Below are 16,316 nucleotides of genomic sequence, written 5' to 3' on the forward strand. Positions count from 1 at the left end.
AATGCATATGGTGCACATGGCAACCCGAGTTTCGGGATCAAGTGCAGGTTGTAAGGATTTTAAAACTTGAGAAAAAAAATATATACAAAGGCACCACTTTCACATGGTGATCCATTACGTGGAGATTGCATAATCCTAAATTATTAATTTATTATAGTTTGGTCAAACAAAAGATGGGGTCCAAATCTATCGGCGAAGCTCTCTGAAGGCCAAATTTAAAATTTCATTTTGATTTTGTGTAAATTAAAGATTAAATTTTGTCCACTTTTAACTTCGTGAACAATTTTTAAATTTGTCTACTTGGTGGTATTGTTTGTTTCTAAGGAAATTATGAGGCGAAAATAAAAGGAAAAAGAAGGAGAAGAATAGAAATACGGTGAAAATGGCCAATGGGAAAGGTTCTGTAAGGTGACGATGACGGCGGTGTTTTATTTTTTTAATCTCTCTTGGGCCTCCATTTTGGGAATCATGAGTTCATTTTCAAATGTTGCTACAGTGTGCAGTTGTTTGAAGCATTTCTATGGTTACAGTGGCGGATGAAGTTCTAATCTATGTCAGCCTCATATTTCACATGTCTCTGCGTTTTTTCTCATGCTCCGTTAAAATTATTTTAAAAAGTTAATTTAAAAATATTATTAATAATAAGTGAAAAAAAATTATTTGAAATTAGAAAATTATTTAATTATTTTTAAATTTTTATTATTAAAATATATTAAATTTATTTTTAATATTGAATATTTAATAATATGCGCATGTCAAACACTTGTGAGACAATCCAGTTAGGTCCATGAGAAGCGCCAATGAAGCTTACCATTTCCCTCTAAAAAAATATAATTTCTTATTCGATTTCCTTTCCCAAAGTTCCATAGAGAATGCAAAAGTTCTGACAGTTCATCACTTTCAAAAGGCCACTTGTTTTCCTTACAAATGCACGTTCTGTTTCATTTTCTTTTCTCCAAGAATAAAGAAACACATTGCTCCTACGATTTCTTGTTTCCTACATCAAGAACTCAGCTCATCCATTGTCAAGAAACAAAGAATACAGCAAAACATTTTCTGGGTTTTAGCTTTTCTTGATTATCAATTGCTATTTCATTGTTAATGGAGGGTGCTGACCTCTACACAGCCAGTAGTAGCTTACGAAGAGGGAGCTTTTCTACATGGAGAAACAATCCTTCAGACGTTTTTTCAAGATCTTCTCGAGATGAAGACGATGAGGAAGCTCTAAAATGGGCCGCACTTGAGAAACTACCCACCTTTGATCGTTTGAGGAAAGGCATATTGCTTAGTGCTTCTAAAGGTGTTGTTAGTGAGATCGATGTAGACAGTCTTGGACTTCAAGAAAGGAAAACTTTGCTTGAGAGGTTGGTCAAAGTTGCTGAAGAGGATAATGAGAAGTTCTTGTTGAAGCTCAAGAATCGCATTGATAGGTAAGTATTTTTATTGATCCTTATAGTCTGGTTGGTTGCTACGAAATTGTTAGAAAGAAACAAACTGATAATATATAAGCTTTCGTATCAATATATGAGTTGTTAATTTGGGTCCTTGTCAACTCTCAATTCTGGGATATCTAAATATCTGGAAATAGGAAATATGGATTTGTTCTCACACATGCTGTTTCTGTTCAAGGAAATAAAAATGAAAACAAGAATAATATCGTCCTTGCATTGTCTGTAATGATTTTTTCTTTGTTTCTTGGCGTTGTAGAGTTGGTATTGAAATTCCAACAATTGAAGTTCGATTTGAGCATCTAAATATTGAAGCAGAGGCTTATGTAGGAGGCAGAGCTTTGCCTTCATTCATTAACTTCTCTGTTAATATGCTTGAGGTGACTACTTGTGCTTGTTAGTGGTGAAATTTGTAGGTTCTATTTATTTTTCTTAAGCGCTTTTTTTAAGTTCTTTTTTTTTTCTCTTGAATTTTAAGGGTTTCTTGAATTATCTTCACATACTTCCAAGTAGAAAGAGACCATTGACCATCCTTAAGGATGTTAGTGGAGTCATCAAGCCATCAAGGTGAGATGTGCAGGATCTGAACAACTGATTGCCTAGGCTTTCCTATTTTGAAGTGAATGTTTCATACACATTTCTCATCTTTTCGTTATGTATATGCTGCAGAATGACTTTGCTTTTGGGTCCTCCAAGTTCTGGAAAGACCACACTTTTGTTGGCATTGGCTGGAAAGCTTGATCCGAATCTAAAGGTGGTAACATACTCTTCTTGTTTCATTCCTTTCATGACCATTTTAGTAGTTGACTTTCATTTTTTTCTTGTTGGTTTTCATCTTTAACTGCAGTTGAAGAATTTAATTTCTCTTGCAGTTTTCTGGTAGTGTGACCTACAATGGCCATGGGATGAATGAATTTATACCTCAAAGAACAGCTGCCTATATAAGTCAACATGATGTTCATATAGGAGAAATGACCGTGAGAGAAACTTTGGCATTTTCTGCCAGATGCCAAGGCGTTGGAACCCAACATGGTTAGATTACAGGATTAAACTCCTATTCTTTCTTAACAAAATTTTGATGATGTGTTGGGGTGACTGAGATAAACTTTGGCATGACTAGTAGTTAATATTTTTGCATTTTGCAGACTTGTTAGCAGAGTTGTCTAGAAGAGAGAAAGATGCAAATATTAAACCTGACCCTGATATTGATGTCTTCATGAAGGTGAGGAAAAAAAAATCAATAATGACAAAATTAATTTTCAGAGGCAAAAAATGTAAATTATTCTGGAGAATATTTTTTGAGACAAATATTATAATGGTTTAAACATTACAACCATATTATATATGTACTTTCATCTTCAGTCTTGCTATGCCAACTAAAATTTTTATGGTATTCTTATTGAACATGAACAAAAAAAACACCAATTCAAGCTGTTTTTTGTTCATGTTCAAATAAGAATACCTTATGATTTGAATTGAGCTGCATTTACGGAAATTAATTTAGTTTTCTAAAATTGCTGGTTTGACAGGCTGCAGCAACAGAAGGTCAAGAGGCTAGTGTGGTCACTGATTATGTTTTAAAGGTACTGTTATCACAAAATACTTTAAGATCACAAAAGATGGAACTGCTAACGCGATTTACTTACATTTGCTAAATGTCATTTTCTCTTAAATTTGCAGATATTGGGATTGGAAATCTGTGCAGATACTGTGGTTGGAAATGAAATGATAAGAGGTATCTCTGGAGGACAAAGGAAGCGTGTTACAACAGGTAAGTCCATCTCTATTCTATATAATCAACAATAATCATTTATATTTGCAGTTTCACTGTGTATTAAAATTCAGCCAATCTAATTGAAGGTGAAATGTTGGTTGGACCGGCAAAGGCACTATTTATGGATGAGATCTCTACTGGCTTGGACAGCTCAACAACTTTTCAAATTGTGAACTCGCTGAAGCAATCCATTCACATTCTTAATGGAACTGCTGTCATATCCCTCCTCCAGCCAGCTCCAGAGACTTATGACCTCTTTGATGATATTATTTTGTTGTCAGATGGCCAGATTGTGTACCAAGGTCCTCGTGAACAAGTTCTTGGTTTTTTTGAACATATGGGCTTCAAGTGTCCCGAAAGAAAAGGCGTGGCTGACTTCTTGCAGGAAGTAATGAATTCACAGATTTTTTTTTTCTTTCTGATTTTTGCAATATGGTCTTCAGAATGGCCTTGTATGTCAAGTTGCATAATCTTTATGAATAATGAATTAATTGCAGGTGACATCAAGGAAAGATCAGAAGCAGTACTGGGCACGTAGAGATCAGCCTTATAGTTTTGTCACAGTTCAGGAATTTGCCGAGGCATTCCAATCATGCGATGTGGGGCGGAGAATTGGAGATGAGCTTTCAATTCCATTTGATAAGACCAAAAGCCATCCTGCTGCTTTGACAACCAAAAAGTTCGGAATTGGAAAAATGGAGCTGTTTAAAGCCTGCATCTCGAGAGACTACCTGCTCATGAAGAGAAACTCATTTGTCTACATCTTCAAGCTCACCCAAGTGATTGTCAACTTCATTTACATTTTAATGTTATTTTCTGTTATCAAATTTTGCATATGCTATAACATTTTATTTTAATTTTGTTTCTACTACCAGCTTACATTGATGGCAATCATTACTATGACACTCTTCCTGAGGACTAAGATGCACCGAGAAAATATTGCAGACGGAGGAGTTTATTTGGGCGCTTTGTTCTTCACTGTGGTCATGGTCATGTTCAATGGCATGGCAGAGCTACCCATGACCATTTCCAAGCTTCCAGTGTTCTACAAGCAAAGGGAACTCCTATTTTATCCTGCATGGGCATATTCTCTTCCCACATGGATTCTTAAAATTCCTGTGACATTTGTAGAAGTTGCTGTTTGGGTTGTCCTCACCTACTATGTCATTGGATTTGATCCTAATGTTTCACGGTAAGCAAGAAAAGAGGGAAAAAAAAAAGACCCATGTTGACTTAAAATCCTGTAAAACATTTTGCTTAGATGCAGCTGATACAACATGGTAATATCTGCAGGTTCTTCAAGCATTACTTTGTCCTGATACTTGTTAACCAGATGGCCTCTGCACTATTTCGATTTATTGCTGCAACTGGAAGGAATGTGATTGTTGCCAACACCTTTGGATCATTTGCGCTACTTACACTTTTTGCATTAGGTGGCTTTGTACTATCACGAGGTATGATTAGTATTTAGTTATATGTTACAGACTAATCTTTGTCAAAGCAAAATTGAATAAGTTTAAGTATTTTCTTTGTTTAATTTCTCAGATGACATAAAGAAATGGTGGATATGGGGTTACTGGATATCACCATTGATGTATGGGCAGAATGCAATAGTAGTTAACGAGTTTCTTGGAAAAAGCTGGAGCCATGTAAATTTCTTGAACTTTGCATTTCTATATTTATGTGTTTGCCTCTCAATAACCAAGAGATATCTAAATTTAATTTAAAAATGACAGATTCCACCGAATTCGACAGAACCATTAGGAGTTCAACTATTGGCAAGCCGTGGTTTCTTCCCTGATGCATATTGGTATTGGTTAGGAGTAGGTGCATTGGGTGGATTCATACTATTATTCAACATCTGTTTCGCTCTTGCTCTCACTTTCCTTAACCGTGAGTGTCATTATCTTCTTAATTTCATGCTTTCTGAAGTGAAAGATTATGCTAATGTCTTGCAAATAATATTTGGCAGCATTTGAGAAACCTCAGGCCGTTATAATTGAAGATTCTCAAAGTAATGATCCTGGTGATGAAAATGGAGGAGCTATTCAGTTAACAAACAAGGGAAGTAGTCACAAATCAAGCACAGGTAACAAATCTCAATGATAATACACATTTCAGCTTAAGTCCTGTTAAACACCTAGTAAATAGTAGTTACTTTCAATTCACATGCAGGTATTGGGGAAGAAATTAGCGAGGTGAACCATAACAAGAAGAAAGGAATGGTTCTTCCATTTGAACCACATTCCGTCGCCTTTGATAATGTTGTGTACTCAGTTGACATGCCACAGGTATTCAAATGTTAGGAAAACAGAATAGTATCATCATCTAATGTGACTTGGTCACGAGAATAACACTGACAGAGCTGTATCGTGTTAAATGGATCAGGAAATGAAAAGTCAGGGAGTCCTTGAAGATAAATTGGTGCTATTGAAGGGTGTGAGTGGCGCTTTCCGACCAGGTGTTCTCACAGCTTTAATGGGTGTTAGTGGCGCTGGTAAAACCACTCTGATGGATGTACTGGCTGGTAGGAAAACTGGTGGATATATTGAGGGGAACATCACAATTTCTGGGTACCCAAAGAAGCAAGAAACCTTTGCCAGAATATCAGGATACTGTGAGCAAAATGACATCCACTCTCCACTTGTTACTGTCTACGAATCCTTAGTCTACTCAGCTTGGCTTCGTCTACCCCATGAAGTTGACTCCAACACCAGAAAGGTAGGCTTCCGTTTTTCATTGCCAGATTGTATATTTCTGAATTTTGTCGAACTATGTGCTTGTTCCCTTTTAGCTTACCTGCTGTCTAGGCAAGTTCAATCAAATTAAATTGCATTTGTGTTACCCAGTTCCAAAAGCATTTCTATTCTACCTTCAGCAAATTCTTTTTGTCAAGCTTGAAGCAACCATTTCATTCTATCTGAGAGTGTTTGTGAAGTTGATGTTGATGTTAGTTTTGAACCATAGCAGAAACCTTGAATTCATCTCATTTGTAAAAGAAGGTTTAAGTCAACTACATCCTATTAACTACTATATCTCAAAATTTTGTTGCAGATGTTTGTTGATGAAGTGATGGAGCTTGTAGAACTGAATCCATTAAGGCAAGCACTGGTTGGATTACCTGGTGTGAGTGGTCTTTCTACGGAGCAACGAAAGCGGCTAACAATAGCAGTTGAGCTAGTTGCAAATCCCTCTATAATATTCATGGACGAGCCAACTTCAGGGCTAGATGCAAGAGCTGCTGCAATTGTGATGAGAACAGTTAGGAACACAGTGGACACAGGAAGAACTGTTGTGTGCACCATCCATCAGCCAAGCATTGACATATTTGATGCTTTTGACGAGGTAAGATTTTAAAATTAGTGCTTTATGGTGCGTTCTTCACAACATATTAACTTGATGTATTCATCATGCATTGTAGCTATTCCTGATGAAGAGAGGAGGAGAAGAGATATATGTGGGGCCATTGGGTCGCCATTCTTGCCATTTAATCAAATATTTTGAGGTACATTTCATGTTTACAGACAGGGGAAAAATGAATATTTAGTCCATTTCTGAAGAACCTTTATTAATAATACATTCATTCTAATCGATTATCATTCTTTTTCTCTAGGGAATTGAAGGAGTCCATAAAATTACAGATGGTTATAATCCAGCAACTTGGATGTTGGAAGTTACCAGTTCCGCACAAGAGTTAGCTTTGGATGTTGACTTTGCCGCCATTTACAAGAATTCAGAATTGTACAGGTATCTTTGCGCTGATAATTGATAGTATTCTGCCAATATGTTCAGAGAGGACATAGACACAGCAAAAGTTCTTAAAATTTTCACTGATATGTGGTTCATATTTCAGGAGAAACAAAGCAATGATTATGGAGTTAAGCACACCTGCTCCTGGTTCTAAGGACCTGTATTTCCCTGCAAAATACTCACAGCCATTTTTCACCCAATGTATAGCATGTTTATGGAAACAGCGTTTGTCATACTGGCGAAATCCACCTTATACTGCTGTAAGATTTTTGTTCACTACCTTTATAGCTTTGATGTTCGGGACAATGTTCTGGAAGACCGGCTCCCAATCGTGAGTTAAATACTAGTGCTAAAACAGTTCTACAATTCACAATAAAACCTTTTGCTTCAGCGTTATTATCTTATTATTCCCATTTCTTGAACTTTAGGAAAAAGCAGCAAGATATTTTTAATGCAGCAGGAGCAATGTATGCAGCAGTTCTCTTTCTTGGGGTGCAAAATGCATCATCCGTGCAGCCAGTAGTGGCAATTGAAAGAACTGTGTTCTATAGAGAGAGAGCTGCTGGAATGTATTCAGCTATGCCCTATGCTTATGCACAGGTGATTTTAAAAAAATTGCTTATCCTGCAGAATGTTTCATATCACTTCTTTTAACATACTTCATCTTCTGTTGTAGGTCCTGGTTGAGATTCCATATATTTTTGCGCAAGCCATTGTCTATGGTGCTATAACATATGCAATGATGGCATTTGAATGGACTGTTGCTAAGTTCTTCTGGTATATATTCTTCATGTATTTCACATTATTGTATTTCACATTGTATGGAATGATGACTGTTGCCGTGACGCCAAACCACCACATTGCCGCCGTAGTTTCCTCAGCATTTTATGCAATATGGAATCTGTTTTCAGGATTTATAGTCCCTCGAACCGTAAGTGTTTTACTTCCCTTGGATCTTAATCATTTGAAATGCCAGGTTTTTGTTATGTATTATTATCCTGGACTAAAATTGCTATCCATTTACAGAGAATACCTGTGTGGTGGAGGTGGTACTACTGGGTATGTCCAGTGTCTTGGACCTTGTATGGATTAATTGCATCCCAATTTGCAGATAGGAAGGATGTTCTCGACAATGGTCAGACAATTGAAGATTTCATAAGACAATTTTATGATTTCAAACATGATTTTGTGGGAGTAGTTGCAGGTGTCATTGTTGGGATTACAGTCCTTTTTGCATTTATATTTGGTATTTCCATCAAGTCCTTCAATTTCCAGAGGCGATAGAGATTGTTATCTAAGTAATTTCAAGAAATCATTATCAGGAAAATTACAGAGGATCAAAGAGAACGAAGAATTCAAGTTCATGTACTTTTTTTTTAACCTACTGCATTTATATTGTATTTAAATTAATATATTTTAAAAAATGCTTTTATTTATTTATTACATTTAAAATTTTGCCATTATGCTGACTCTAATTATTTACAATTTTGCTATTATAGTATTGTTAGGTGTAAACTGTAGATTTTGTTTGTCAAAATTTTTTTGAAGTCAAGATGAATATTAATAAGTCCAAGCTTAACTCTTTTAGAAAATGGGCTCTAAATGAGTTAAACTTTTATGGAACTGAGTTTTGAGCAACTCGGCTAATCTATAGAGTAAGTTTTAAGTTTAGAAAAATTAAATAATTTTTGTTAGCTCTCATATAAGAAATAATTTAATTTTTATAAAACAAAATATTTATATATTAATTATATTGTAATTTAAATAATATATTATTTTTAAAATATTTATAAATAAAATAATAAATATTTATAATATAATGAAACATAATAATTAATATAAATATTTTTACAAATAAATCTATTCACGAATCTATTTAATTAATTTTTAATTTTTAATGAGTGAAATACTATAAAATTTAAAATGAACCTAAAAATAGAATCAGCCTAATTTTTATCGAATCAAATATCGAATAACTCACGAACCATTTGATTCATTTTCGGCACGAATTAGCAGAACTAACCTCAATCGCTAGCTCAACTTGCCAATTTACTATACTCTACTGCATTCTTTCAACTTTTTTTTCTCCCTATAAAACTCATTAAATAAATAAAAAAAGATTTCATACACTCTCATGTATCTCTGATTTTTTAGAGAATATAAATTAACATTTAAACAATAGTTTCTCAATTGAAAGTTTGAAACTAACTGAATTATAATTTTATATATAAATTGTTATTTATCTTTGAAATTTATAATTTAATACACTTAAGTTATTTTCATATTATAATTTCATTAATATCCTAAATTCCTTTCATATCATTTTAAATTTTGGATTGACAAAATTAATCATATTCAATTATGATATTTTTTTTCTTACTAATTTTTAATTTTTTCACAAATTACAATAAAATATATAATTTTTCATGTAATGTAATGTGATTATAGAATTAAATCTCGATTTCATTTTAAATTTTGAGTGTACATTGATTTAAACTATATAATTAATGAAAATTTAATTTGTATAAATAACTAGACTTTTACATGTTTTTCAAACTATGCAAATTTTTAATAAAAATACAATAACAATCTTAAAACAACTAATGTGACTAATTTACAAATATCATCCTTAATTATGTATTCTTAAATATTTGAACTAAAAGTTTTGATTTAAAAAATTATTTATTTATCTTTATATAATTATATATATATATATATATATATATATATATATTTGACATTAATTTAATCATCAGAGATATCGCTCTATATTAATGATTTTCAATGTTATAATAATTAAATATGACATCATATACTTTTAAATATATAGTTGATGTATTATCATGCTTAAATTTGTTTAGTAGATGAATTAAATTATTAGGCTTATGATGTCATAAATTGCTAAATTTTAATTCTTTTATAATTAAGAGATATTAATTTCCATTAATAAGTGTGTGTGTATATATATATACACATTTATATATATTGTTTTTAATAAAATAAAAATTTTAAAATATAAAATTTATGGAATTAGAGTAAAAATAAAAATCAAAACAATAAATGGGTCCAATTCGATTCGATTATTGGGCCCAGTGATTTTCCAATCCAACTTTGTTTGAAGCAGCCGTCAATTATTGGGGTAAAGGTCTAGTCTAGCCGAGACGTTGAACTTGTCCTTCCTTCAGCTTTAATCTTTGTCCTTACTTATGGATATTATTAGAAGAAAAACTTCTCTGTTTGTGTGTTTACATATATACGTGTCAAAATAAAATTCATATATATATATATATATATATATATATATATATATATATATATATATATATGTGTGTGTGTTTATAGAAAATAATTTATTTTTTTCAAATTCATGGTTTTATTTTTGGGTTGACTTTAATTATCCAGCCAAGCAAGAAATGTAAATATATAGTGATTTTAGATTGATTTTTAGGCTAATTTTTTCCTTCTACAACTATACATCTTACCATGAAAATATAATGTATATAGAAAATAAATATGAGCTAATGAGTTGTAATGAGCTTATGAGCTGTAAATAGTAATAATAAATGGAGAAATTAGTGGTTGCTCCACGAAACACTAAATTAAAAAGAATTAAATAAGATCGAGGAAGGCATCTCTAAATGATAGTTTCAACGTTTACTTTTTAGACCACTTGCTGAAAAAAACTCTGAATTTAGTAATTTTTTTTATTTACATCTTAAAATTTATATGATTGTTAGTTAAATCTTCTAATTTGATTAATGTCTAAAATTGATTTGACCATCAAAAAATAGTTAGTATACTTAACGAGAGTTTCACGTCAGCTACCATATTAATATTGAAAAAGTTATATTAAAAATTCTAAATTATGGTTAATTGCTAAAAAAGACTATGAAGTTTGTCAATTTTTTCATTTAAACCCTGAAGTTGATATAATTATCAATTAAACACTCACATTTGATTAATATTTCAAATTGACTCGACCGTCAATAAACTATTAATGCATTTCAACAAATCAAAAATTACAAGTCAAATTCTTTTTTCGCAGACACAAGTATCCTAATACATTCTAATCAATCGACTTATTCAAGTCAACATTAATAAAGTTATTTCATCCTTAGCATATTAAAAATTTGCATAATGTTAATATACACTTGCATAATAACATAATATAATCCTAGAAACATAGTAAAATAAAGCAAAATCAAAATTTTCATCCTCTACATGGTCAATTTTTTTTTCAAATTAACTATTTCATCCATTTATTTATTTTGTTTAACTTTGTCAACACTTTAATTTTGCTTTACAAATCATTAATTAGCATATCGTTTTAATCATACTTTTCACTGAGTTGCATTAAGTATTTTATTACCTTACAAAGTACTCACAGTTATTTTACGAGCCAATGTATAGCTTGCTTATGGAAACAACGTTTGTCTTACCGGGGAAACCCACCATGTACTGCTATAAGATTTCTCTTCACAACGTTTATGGCTTTGATGTTCGGGACAATGTTCTGGGATCTTGGCTCCAAAAAGTAAGTCATATGCAAATACTAACACAATTTAACAGTTCATATTACAATAGGACAGTACTAAACGGCATAAATGTTGTGCCACAAATGACACAAATGCTCATAAAATGACATAATTATCCTTATCAAAATTTTGAATGGAAGAGATGTGAGGAGAGAGAGTGAAATTTGAATTTTCATTCTCTCTCTTCTATCTAACAACTACTTGAATAAATAGAATAAGAGTTCCTATACTTTCTTTGAGCTACCTTCTACAATTAATATTATGTGAGTTGCAATTATCTTTTTGAAAAAGTTTAAAAAAGTAGACTATTGATTTATTGAACAAACCTTTATTTATATCTATCTTTATCTTCTTTCTAAGAAACTCTTCATTGAACAAATCCTTTTTGATGACTTATTAGCATTTAATTTTCTTTCCCTATCACAACTGATACAATAATATTTTTGGCTCTTTGAATATAATTTTTTTTACAACACTAAAACCTTAGAATCTTGCGTGCTCTTGATAAAACTCAAACATGTTGTCCACACCTAGAAACCACATACCTGGTCATTGACTCTCATCTACAGAATTACGTTGAACATACTCGACAAAATTCCCTTCTTACATACCTTCATTCATGCAGTTTCACTCATGCTGACGCCTTCAACATCTTCATCATCTCCTTGATAAAAAAAAATATGAAGACCGTCCTCCATGGAGTTCACTTCCTCGGTTCCTATATTCATGGAGTTTTCATTTATGACAGTATCTTCATCAACTGTGTTATCTTCTTCATTGAAAATATTGTCATCTTTACTATATCCGAATACATCAGCAACTACCATTCTACGTATTACTTCGTTTGTCACTTTCATCTTTAAAGAGTTATATGAATCAAAAGATTCAAAACAAGATTATTATTCTTTTAATAGTTCCATTTAAGATTATTTCATTATGATAGGTTGCTTTTATTGTAATATTAATTAAATTTTTTCATTTAATTCAAAACGACAGCTGGTTTCGTTAATTATTCTTTTGAAACTATCACAAGCAATATTTATGAGTTAGCTGGTAGATTATTTAACTTTAATGAGCAACAATTGTGCCAAGTTTGGTTCATATTTCCTCCCAATATTCCCTCTATTCATATGAAGGATGAGTTGGACTATTTATATCCATTTGTGCCATTTGTGACTTTTTTTTTTGTGCCAAACAGCATTTCCGATTACGATGTACTGTTTGCTTCCACCTTTTTTTTTTCTTATTCCCATTTCTGATGCATTGTAGGTCCAAGGAACAAGACATTTTCAATTCTGCTGGTTTAATATACGCAACAGTTCTCTTCCTTGGTGTAACACCCCAAAATTTTATTATTTATGAGTATTTTTGATATTTTAATTTTATTTGAATTTTAGGAATTTTTTTGAGATTTTTCGGATTTTAAAAATCAGGTTCGATTTTCCGAAAATATAAACTTTGATGATTTTTAAAAATTAATTTAAAGACCACGTGGCAAAACTAAAAATATATTTGGAGTCTACGTATTTTTCTGAGTTTTACGGAATTTTTGGACCTCGTTTTCGGTCCCGAGGCAGAGTAAAAATTCAAAATTTTGTATTTCGAATCGAACCGGCCGAATCGAACCGGACCGGATCGGACCGGTCGAATCGGACCGGTCTCTTCTCTTTTTCTTCCTCCCGCGCGCGACGCCCTCTCCTATCTTCTCTCGCTTTCTCTCTCCGCTTCTAGCCGCCACCAGACTCACCCAGCGCGCTGGCCACCATGGCCAATGGCCGGCCGCCTAAACGGCGTAAACACCGCGCAACGTCCCTCGCGCCAAGGCCGCTGACTTCCTCGCCAACCGCCGATCCGCCACCAATTGACCGGTCTTGTGTCCAAAATCATCTACTGGCGAGAGCTTTCCATAGACACCAAGAACGCCAAATCCATCGAGCGATTGTCCGATTTTTGCTCGGGAAGATTTTAGCCCATTTCGACTTTTGGGCTAGATTTCTAAACCGTGAATCCCACGAGGAAACCGAGGCCACCAAAGACGCTCCATTCGCCGAGAGCTTCGCAACGACATAAATTTTGAATTTTTCGACACCGCTTTTGGTGGGTCCCACGAACTTCGCAGGTGTATTTTCGAGCATTAAATGAGCTTAGAAAATTCTGAAAAATTTATGTACTAACCTCGTGTTATGGGCTTCGCGAGGTATCCACGATTCGGAATTCGGCGATTGATCGTCCGCAAAATTCCGCCGCATGCATCCGCTACGGAAAAGTCTCCGAATTGGACCGAGGTTTTGGCTAGCCCCCATTGTCGACGCCCCGAGCGTCCTCAAGTCGGAATCGGCAAAGGTAAACCCGAACCTAGTTTTTACGTAATTTTCTAGTGCTTAAATAGGATTAAAAATCCATAAAATATTCGTGGTAGCTTAGAAAATTACGATTCTTTTGCAATAGCTTAGTAATATTGCTAAGGATCATGGGGCAAAGTTTTATAATTTTTAGAGCTTGTTTGGGCGCTTTTGCAAAAATGATCAATAATAAGGACTAAATTGAAATTTTGCGTATTGTGATGGGTGATTGATTTGATGGGCGTGAGGGGCTGTGTGATATGATTGAACTGTTGATATATGGATTGTGAATATAGAAGTGCGTTTTAGCCCTTTGCAGTTGGGTAGGTCCTAGGTATAGGAGACTCACCGGATTTTCTACGACTTAGGACGTAATTGGTCTTTTCTTTGTTTGTGTTGAGTCGATTGTATTAAATAAATGTAATATGATTGTCGTGAGCCGATGCCTTCTTCCTCCGCCCACCGCCACAAAGTGATTGTCGTCAAGTCCGTGAGTAAAATATTAATTTTAATTGTAATTTCGATATTATTATATGTTCAAGATGCCCATGCATCACTTATATGCATATATTTATGTAGTTAAACTCTAGGCACGAATTATGTTGCATTCATAATCATTAATGTGCCATGAGTGTTGTTGTGGTAATTTGGAGCAGCAGCGTGCGTTGGCGTGCGTGTGATGTGGTGTGGAATATGGATAGTACGGGGTAGTCACGGCTTGTGTTCTTCGATTGGACCCGTTCCTTAGAGGGGTATTCACGGATTGATTTCTTCGCTGGGAACCTCGTTTTGGTTTATTTAGCGAATGTCCGGCTTGAGTTCTTTCTTTGGCACCAAAGGTTGGATTTAAGAGAGCTATATAGGGGATCAGCTCCCAATATATTATGATTGATGCTACAGGGTGTGTGAGTGCTCCAAATTACCTTTTTGATGCTATGATGTGAATATGATGTTGATGTTGCATTTCACTCTACAGGGTGCATTAGTTACAGATAGTTATAGAGATTATGGTTAAAATTGATATTTTACTCTCTGAGTCGAACGCTCACTCCTGTTCAAAAATTTTTACAGGCCACAGGAGGATATTTTGTTATGGGTTAACCTGCTTTTCTACCTCGCAGGTTGTTTATCAATATTTGTGTAATTTTAATTACTCCTAGAATTTCCGCATGTGTTAGCAGTAATTATTTGAATTTGGTCTGTAATATTATTATCATGTTGGACCTGTAAACTAAATATGCTATGCATGTTTGATGGATTGGATGAGGGAGCTGAGCTCCCATTTATTTTATGTTGATGAGTATGTGGAGGGTGAGCTGAGCTCCCCAAATGACTATATATTGTGTTTATAGGTCGGGTGAGTCGAAAACTCCCCGTTGGTAAGTCCATTTTATGGTCGGACTCTGTCCGTTTGTTTTCTTGAAATTGGGCCCAAATGGGCCTTAGAATTGGGTAAATGAACAGTTAGGCTTACTACGGGCCTCGGGGGCTTTAGGCTGGCCCAGGTCCTAGTGCCGGTCCGGCCCATAGGTTGGGTCGTGACAAATGTGGTATCAGAGCTTAGGCTCCAGATTCTTAGGGAATGTTGTCTAAAGTATTGGGAAGAGTCTACTAAGAGTCACATGCGGAAATATAGGGTCCACATTCGTCTTGCATTGTCATCTTTGTTTCTAGTTTCTGCTCCATATGTTATGTATAAATATGAGTCTATAGAGCTGTGTAATGTGTAGTTTTGAATTTTGTGGGCTAATGCTGCTGAATTTCAGGAAAATGCGTAGAAGGTGAGAGCCGCCATCGCACTGAGCCGGATGTGCTCGATGAGGTGTCAAGACAGATGAGGCGCCTGCCCCGAGGAGGCGGGGTAGGAGGCCTAGAGCTGCTCAAGTAGAAGAGCAGCTACCCACAGTTCAAGAACAGTCTTTCATGGCACAGGGTCCTATGGACCCCATGGCAGCTACTCTAGCTGGTCTGCAGAGAACCATCGACATGATGGCGCAGTATATGGTCCACCTAGCTCAAAAAGAGATCCACCGCACCAAGAGAGGAATCTTACAAGCGAACATAAATTTCAAGAAGTTGGTGCACGGTACCTATGATGTGTCGACGATGCATATCGGTTTTGGATTCCCGCATGACGGCGAGAATTACAGTTGACTGATAGAAGATTAATAGAGTGTATGCAGCACGTCATGGGGCCCATGCCTAGGCAATGGATGAATGACTACGTGTTACCCCGGATAGAGGGTTTGACATGGGCTCAGTTTGTGGAACTTTTTATCAACCGGTTGTGCCAGAAAGTTTCAGAGATCAGAAGCAGTGGGCCTTTGAGGCCTTAAGACAGAATGGCGTGTCCAGTAGATGAATATGCTCTGAATTTCGAATTGAGCAGATATGCCCCTACAGCAGTATCTACAGAGACTATGAAGGTGAAAAGATTCCTAAAGGGGCTTGACAGGAGATATGCAAA

The 16,316-nt window shown here is 34.7% G+C and overlaps 1 protein-coding gene across 1 annotated transcript; it reads left to right on the forward strand.

Moving 5' to 3' along the window:
• Positions 1 to 886: 886 nt before the first annotated feature.
• Positions 887 to 8,432, forward strand: LOC110646733 (pleiotropic drug resistance protein 1-like). Its single transcript, XM_021800268.2, has 24 exons — positions 887 to 1,430; positions 1,708 to 1,828; positions 1,927 to 2,015; positions 2,118 to 2,202; positions 2,321 to 2,480; positions 2,594 to 2,670; positions 2,978 to 3,031; positions 3,129 to 3,219; positions 3,309 to 3,610; positions 3,720 to 4,001; positions 4,098 to 4,414; positions 4,516 to 4,676; positions 4,768 to 4,871; positions 4,959 to 5,115; positions 5,195 to 5,311; positions 5,398 to 5,513; positions 5,611 to 5,943; positions 6,277 to 6,567; positions 6,644 to 6,727; positions 6,836 to 6,969; positions 7,076 to 7,303; positions 7,401 to 7,572; positions 7,649 to 7,903; positions 7,999 to 8,432. The coding sequence occupies exons 1-24, from the start codon at positions 1,102 to 1,104 to the stop codon at positions 8,254 to 8,256; spliced, it is 4,317 nt and encodes a 1,438-aa protein (XP_021655960.2). The 5' UTR covers positions 887 to 1,101; the 3' UTR covers positions 8,257 to 8,432.
• Positions 8,433 to 16,316: the final 7,884 nt, after the last annotated feature.

This window comes from Hevea brasiliensis, chromosome 1 (assembly GCF_030052815.1).
Source record: "Hevea brasiliensis isolate MT/VB/25A 57/8 chromosome 1, ASM3005281v1, whole genome shotgun sequence".
Taxonomy (NCBI): domain Eukaryota; kingdom Viridiplantae; phylum Streptophyta; class Magnoliopsida; order Malpighiales; family Euphorbiaceae; genus Hevea; species Hevea brasiliensis.